This window comes from Centruroides sculpturatus, unplaced genomic scaffold (genome assembly GCF_000671375.1).
Source record: "Centruroides sculpturatus isolate CEXI.00-Female unplaced genomic scaffold, Cexi_2.0 scaffold431, whole genome shotgun sequence".
NCBI lineage: Eukaryota > Metazoa > Arthropoda > Arachnida > Scorpiones > Buthidae > Centruroides > Centruroides sculpturatus.
This window is the reverse complement of record NW_019384619.1, coordinates 10,495-17,630: the sequence shown is the minus strand read 5'-3', so window position 1 is coordinate 17,630 and position 7,136 is coordinate 10,495. Positions and strand designations below refer to the sequence as shown.

General features: G+C 32.9%; 1 protein-coding gene across 2 annotated transcripts; it reads left to right on the top strand.

Moving 5' to 3' along the window:
* Positions 1–353: 353 nt before the first annotated feature.
* Positions 354–4,232, top strand: LOC111625425 (heat shock 70 kDa protein cognate 4). Of its 2 annotated transcripts, XM_023368564.1 has the most exons (7): positions 354–560; positions 661–867; positions 954–1,312; positions 1,410–1,687; positions 1,794–2,079; positions 3,191–3,817; positions 3,897–4,231. In XM_023368564.1, the coding sequence occupies exons 2-7, from the start codon at positions 663–665 to the stop codon at positions 4,089–4,091; spliced, it is 1,950 nt and encodes a 649-aa protein (XP_023224332.1). In that variant the 5' UTR covers positions 354–560; positions 661–662; the 3' UTR covers positions 4,092–4,231. The 2 variants fall into 2 exon arrangements, with proteins under 2 accessions (XP_023224332.1, XP_023224333.1); XM_023368565.1 differs by lacking the exon at positions 354–560 and having other exon boundaries at positions 3,897–4,232.
* Positions 4,233–7,136: the final 2,904 nt, after the last annotated feature.

The following is a 7,136-nucleotide window of genomic DNA, read 5'->3' as shown; positions in this document are numbered from 1 at the left end:
TAATAAAAATGCATCATTCGATTTATAGGTTTAACTTTTACTGTAGATTTTTAAAGGTTTTTCTTATAAGAAAATGTATATTAATCTTAATTGCATTTTATCTGTTTTTATTATAAAATTTTCGTTTATAACTTCACACGCTTAATTAATTAACCGAAAAAATCGAGCAATATTTTATTAATAAATTATTTTTAAAAATCAATTTATATGTAAATAAGTTTTCCCAAATATTCGATTTCTAATCGTAATCGTTTATATCTACTTTAAATACGGACAAATAGAAACGAATATCCTTTCTAGAATTTTCCATTTTCCCCAATTTTCTCTCCGTCACGTGACAACAATCTGACTCAGCATTGACGATAATACGTCACCGAAGGAAACGTCGGTTTAGCCAATGAGAGAGCGAAGATTCACGGAACCGTCCACGCGTGTATATAAAGCCGGCAAAGTCCGCGTCGGCCATTGTTCGAACAAACGTGCGATAGCGTTCTTTGTGTCCATTTGCAGAAGAAGAATTTATTGCGAAATTATCAAATTTTGAATCTCGATTACGAGGAGTAAGTGTCGTTCATTTGGTTATATTCTAGTACTTTCCGATTAGGTCATAGAGCCGTATCGAGTGAATGAATAATTCCTTTTCTAATTTATTTTTAATAGAAATGGCAAAGACTCCGGCGATTGGTATCGATTTAGGAACCACTTATTCCTGCGTTGGGGTGTTCCAACACGGGAAAGTAGAGATTATTGCCAACGATCAAGGAAATAGAACGACTCCGAGTTACGTCGCATTTACTGACACGGAGAGGTTGATTGGCGATGCTGCGAAGAATCAAGTAGCCATGAATCCTAGCAATACCGTTTTCGGTAAATATCGGAGCAATCCGAGAGTTAACGTATAAGAAAACACTTAATTACAAACTTAATAATATGAAATTTATTGCATTTTTTAGATGCTAAACGACTTATCGGACGTAGATTCGAAGATTCTTCGGTTCAGTCGGACATGAAACATTGGCCTTTTGAAGTAATTAGTGATGGAGGAAAACCAAAGATTAAAGTTGATTATAAGGGCGAAAGTAAAACTTTCTATCCCGAGGAGATTTCTTCCATGGTTCTCACCAAAATGAAAGAAATCGCCGAGGCTTATCTGGGAAAGACTGTTACTAATGCCGTCGTTACTGTTCCGGCTTATTTCAACGACTCTCAAAGACAGGCTACTAAAGATTCGGGTACTATTGCTGGGTTGAATGTGCTGAGAATCATTAATGAACCCACTGCTGCTGCCATTGCTTATGGTTTGGATAAAAAAGTAAGATTTTTTTTTCCAAAATTAGATGATTGTGATTACGTATCTTTTCGATGTATGTAAATAAAATGACTTGTTCTTTCAAATTGACTTTTCACAGGGAAGTGGAGAAAGGAATGTTTTGATTTTTGATCTTGGTGGAGGTACTTTTGATGTGTCTTGTTTGACCATCGAAGATGGTATTTTTGAAGTCAAGTCCACTGCCGGCGATACTCATCTGGGTGGAGAGGATTTTGACAACCGTATGGTTAATCATTTTGTGCAAGAATTTAAGCGTAAACACAAGAAAGATCTTACTACTAATAAGAGAGCATTGAGAAGATTGAGAACTGCCTGCGAGAGGGCAAAGAGAACTTTATCTTCGAGTACTCAAGCCAGGTATGTTCGTTGGGTGTTTTTTTTTTTTTTTTTTTTTTTTTTTTTTTGTGTGTGTGTTTGATCATAAACAAAAATCACTTAATGCTACCAAACTTTCCTCCTCCAGTATTGAAATTGATTCTCTGTTTGAGGGAATAGATTTCTACTCCACCATCACCAGAGCTAGATTTGAGGAGTTGAATGCCGACTTGTTCCGTGGAACGTTGGAACCGGTCGAAAAGGCTTTGAGAGATGCAAAAATGGACAAGAGTCAAATACACGATATTGTACTCGTCGGCGGTTCTACTCGTATTCCAAAGATACAGAAATTACTGCAAGATTTTTTCAATGGGAAAGATTTAAACAAAAGTATAAACCCCGATGAAGCAGTTGCTTATGGTGCAGCTGTTCAGGTAATATTTCAGTTTTTTAATAGTAAGTAAAAGTATTGATTTTATAAATACACGCATATATTGATTTTTTTTTTTTTTTTTTTTTTTTTTTTTTTTTTTTTTTTTTTTTTTTTTTATATGCTAAAACCTCCCTTCAACAATAAGACTTTCTTTTTGACTTTAAAATAGTATCCTGTATCCAATTCATAGAATTTGGATTAAGCTTGTTTAGTTTTCATTCTCCCTACTTCGTGGGTACTAAGACGGCCTTTTTAATACTACTCATTATGGGTTTAAATACAAACAAAACCTTTTTAACTAATAACAGAACTTTAATGCAACTTCAGAATGTTTAAGTTCTGTTACTAGTTAAAAAGGTTTTGTTTGTATTTAATTACTCCCAGTAATTTGAAAAGGAGATGGTTATAACATATGGGTTTTTTGCCAAACTTTCAATTAGAGTGGCTGGTTAGTGGCGGATGGGACAGAGCACCCCAAAATGTATTTCTGGGGTTAGTTGCTCAGATTCAATTCCAGATCCTCAGTAGTGAACTTGTACTTTGCCTAAATTAATATGCCTTAATGTCCTTAATTTATTATAATCTTATTTCATTCACTAGTACATATTTTCTATTAACAGGACTTATTAAACTGGCTTTAAAGATATTTTATAATCTTTAAAGCCAGTTTAATAAGTCCTGTTAATAGAAAATATGTACTAATGAATGAAATAAGATTGTACTTTGCCTCCTTCATTATCCATCCACAATATGGATTTGAACTTAATAAAAATGCAACCTTTAACATACCATCTGAATCATAAATTTAGAACTTGATTGTTTGGTTTAACTATCTTTTAAATTTTTCTTTTTTTATCAACATTATATAAAACTGAAGTCACTGCTGGATTGATTTGTAAACACTAAAACTTTCTGTAAGAAATACAGAATTAGTATCTGAATAAAGTAATATTAGGAAATATGCCTTTTATATATTAAAAATAAGTTGTGTAATTGATGTTTCTTGTATAAGTAGTGTAAAATGTTGAAGCCACTCAATATCCATAACAAATTTAAATAGAAAACCTTAATTTTAGTGTCTACAAATTTTTTTTTAATTGTTGTTATTACAGGCTGCTATTTTGAATGGTGATAAATCAGAACAAGTTCAAGATCTTCTTTTGCTTGATGTTACTCCCCTTTCCCTTGGAATTGAAACTGCAGGTGGTGTAATGACTGTTCTTATAAAACGTAATACAACAATCCCTACCAGACAAACTCAGACCTTCACAACCTATTCTGACAACCAGCCTGGGGTTTTAATCCAAGTTTACGAAGGCGAAAGAGCTATGACGAAAGACAACAATCTGTTAGGAAAGTTTGAGCTTACCGGAATTCCTCCGGCACCTCGTGGAGTTCCTCAGATCGAGGTAACATTTGATATCGATGCTAATGGTATCATGAACGTGTCTGCCGTAGATAAGAGTACAGGAAAAGAGAATAAAATTACCATCACTAACGATAAAGGCCGTCTTTCAAAAGAAGAAATCGAGAGAATGGTAAAAGATGCAGAGAAATACAAGGACGAAGACGATAAACAGAAAGGTAGAATTTCTGCCAAAAATTCTCTTGAGAGTTATGCTTTCAATATGAAGTCAACTGTTGAAGACGAAAAGTTAAAAGATAAAATTTCGGAGGACGATAAGAAGAAACTGTTAGAAAAAGTGGAAGAGACAATCAAGTGGCTAGATACTAATCAGGTAAGATCTTTTTAAACCCAAAAAAAATTGTATATATTTTATATTTTACATATATACAATAAAAGCATATATATTACAGCTTGCAGAGAAAGAAGAATTTGAACACAAACAAAAAGAATTGGAAGGATTTTGTAATCCTATTATTACAAAGTTATATCAAGCTGGAGGAATGCCAGGTGGTATGCCAGGAGGATTCCCAGGTGGAGCACCTGGTGGTGCTGCTGGGCCTACAAGTGGAGGTGGAAGTGGTCCAACTATAGAGGAAGTTGATTAAATAATTTTCAAAAATTTAATTTATTCGTTTAAAATGTTGGAAAATTTTTATTTACACTACACTACTATAAACAGCTTTTAAAATTTTCATAAATACTGTATTTAGCAATTATTCTTTTTCTAGTATCTGTTTTGTTATCAAATGTTTATCAAAATTAAAGTATTTAATAAAATTTGCACATGTTTGTTTTATTTATTTAATAACTACGTTTATTCATGATTTGAAGTTTTTATGAAATGTGATTTTTATGCTTTTTCTTCAATGGAGACATGATAGTCTTCCCATAATTTTCATGTGTAGGAAAAAAGAGGGGAACGTGAACACTAGTACGTATAAATAAATTTTTAAATATATAGTTTTGTGAATTCAGTTTTAGCGTACTTTTATAATCTGTTTTAAGTCAGAGGTTCCAAACCTTTTTCTCGCATTGACCTTTTATATAGAAAATTTTTTCAATCGACCCCTGAAATCTCATTAGTTTAGAAAAATAACCTTTTTCACTAACCATTAATTCAAATATAAAGAAATAAAAGTTAAAGGAGCCCATTAAATCGATTTAACAGAGCCGGGACATAGACAATTATAATTGAAGCGAAGGCATTAGCGAAACTTCTATGAGGCTTACAGAATTGTGTTCGTTCTCAAAATCCGTTCCGTACATTTCGATAAAAGTTTGCCGTTTTCCATTCGTTGAGACGAGGAATCCAGAAATGTGAAGTGGGTCCATTTAAATGTAAAAAATCCAGCAACGAATCGCTTAACTTTCTAGGCGACTATTAAAAATTCTGGAGGCGCTATCTGTAACGATATTTCATTTTAAAAACTCTACATTTTTAATTATTATAAAATGGCAAAATCTTAATTTTGAGGGTAGGGATAGTTTTTATAAAAGTTGTAAATGCTAATAACGAGTAAAATCGTCATTAAGTCCGACCCTACTCGAGATATGACACGACCACCCTTTATCTCCCCACCCCGTCGTGGGCGGAGCTAAGAATGTTCCGAGCAATCATTGAACGATTATTCTTAGCTAGACAACTGGGCAAAATGGTGGACGAAGTCGAAATTATGATCACAACAATTGCCGAAAACGAACCGGTCGAAAAGGATGAAATAACAAATAAATTATTCAAATGGAAGCTGCGTCAGATCGTGATAAAATTAATAAAGCAATTATTAATTATAATTAACGAAATGGACCGATATCTTCCGTTAAAATGTATTCGGAATCTGTTATACCGACGTATGATAATTTTATATTTCGAAGTTATTTTAGAATGAGAGAATAACTTTGTGATTGTTATAATAAAATACGTTTAGTCCAACACGAGCATCCATCTTGCAAATCGTAAGACGAGACAAAAACAATGACGTCACTAGTAGAAGTTAGCATAGATAAAAGAAGCCGACTGAACTAGCTAGCATTCCAGTTGGTGGGAGGAGTCAAGAAGTAGTTAGAAACGAGTTCAACATCGCAGCATAACTAGACTTAGCAAGAATTCTGCGTTATTGAACACGGCCCAGGAATCTTTCTAATACACAGACCTTCCTGCAAAATTTCAGAAATTTTCGAAATCACAAAAGTTATTAACGGGACAGACTTAAAGTTTAAAATTTGAGTGTTTTTGAGGCCCAGTGATTTTTTCTCTAGGAGTACCGGAAGAAGTAGAAGAAAATATAACTTTTTTAGCAATTTTTGCATTTTTCGATTGCTTATATTTCGGCAACTCCTTTACAGCAAAACCTGAAATTTGCACACTATCCAAGAAAGCAAGTCTCTTTCGAACGAGATGTTCACACTTACTACATGCTTTTAGGGAGCGAAGAAATTGACTCCCGAAAATCGGCGCTTCTGATTCCTGTGTATACTGTATAGTCAGTCAGTGACTTTTTGACTTGGCGCGAAGTTACTGCCGAACTTGATAATTATAAAGTAACTCTTATACCTTATCAACACGATAAATTGCGGAATAGTTTTCCGTTTAGATGGAAAACTGTTCCATGATTTCCTTCTTTCTTATTTAAATAAAAATATGAAACTTATTTTTCAAATCTTGTTTCCAAATTGTAAAGTATAATCTAAAAACTTTATTTTTACTTATTTTCGAATTTTTATGAATTTAGAACAAACGCAAAGTCAGGTTTTTATTATTATTATTATTTTTATATAGCTACGTATTTGGCAATTAGTTTAAAACTTATGACAAGACGTTTTTTTAAGAAACTTGATTTCGATCTTTTTCTTTTCATTTTTTATCAAATTTCAACTCCAATATGGACTGTACATTTCGAGATTTTCCTTTCTTCAGTTGGAAGAATACATTTAAAAAAATCACGTAAAAGGTTTTTCTATTAAACAAATTTTCCTTCGTAAAAAATACAATCTTGTAAATAAGTAGTATTTTGATAATTTTTCTACAAATTGAAGTTTTTGTCACTTTTTCGACATTCCAAAGTAAAATTAATAGTAAAATCAGTTTTTTATGCTACGCGGCCGATACGCAATACTCAAAATCATTTATTTTGGCGAGTTTGCATTTTTTAATTTTACAATTGTAATACTTTTTTTTAAACTTTTGTCTCCAACGCATATTTTAAAATCATAGATTCCGCCATCCCGATCCTATCGATAGGTAAACCGCCATCTATTTCTTTCTTTCGCCGTCATTCTCAAAAACCTACAAACAGTCCCTCACCACTCAGCCGCCCCATTGTGGGCCTGGCCGAACCTATAACGGGCTTGCTAATGGAGGTCCTCTTAGAGCCCACAGTGTAAAAAGAGTTTAAGAAAAACCTACAAACGAAAACGCATGCCCGTGGCGACGGAGCGACTACTATTATCGAACGCACTCCGTATTAATTAAATTCTGGCATAACGAATTTGTGAATTAATAAAAACAGTTGTAGTTAATTTATAATAAAAAAAATTACAAAGTAATATTACTAATGAGAACAAAGAATTTATCATAATGTTAAAAATTAATTTAAACGTTTGTATATTTTTAAAATAAGAATTTTTGGCTAATGTCAGATGTTTGTTATTAG

Excerpts from the sequence above, each read along its gene's own strand:
- LOC111625425 (XM_023368565.1), top strand. The coding sequence starts at position 663 with ATGGCAAAGACTCCGGCGATTGGTATCGATTTAGGAACCACTTATTCC. Across the intron at positions 868-953 it reads TCCTAGCAATACCGTTTTCG|ATGCTAAACGACTTATCGGA; the intron begins GTAAATATCGGA and ends TGCATTTTTTAG. Across the intron at positions 3,818-3,896 it reads AGTGGCTAGATACTAATCAG|CTTGCAGAGAAAGAAGAATT; the intron begins GTAAGATCTTTT and ends TATATATTACAG.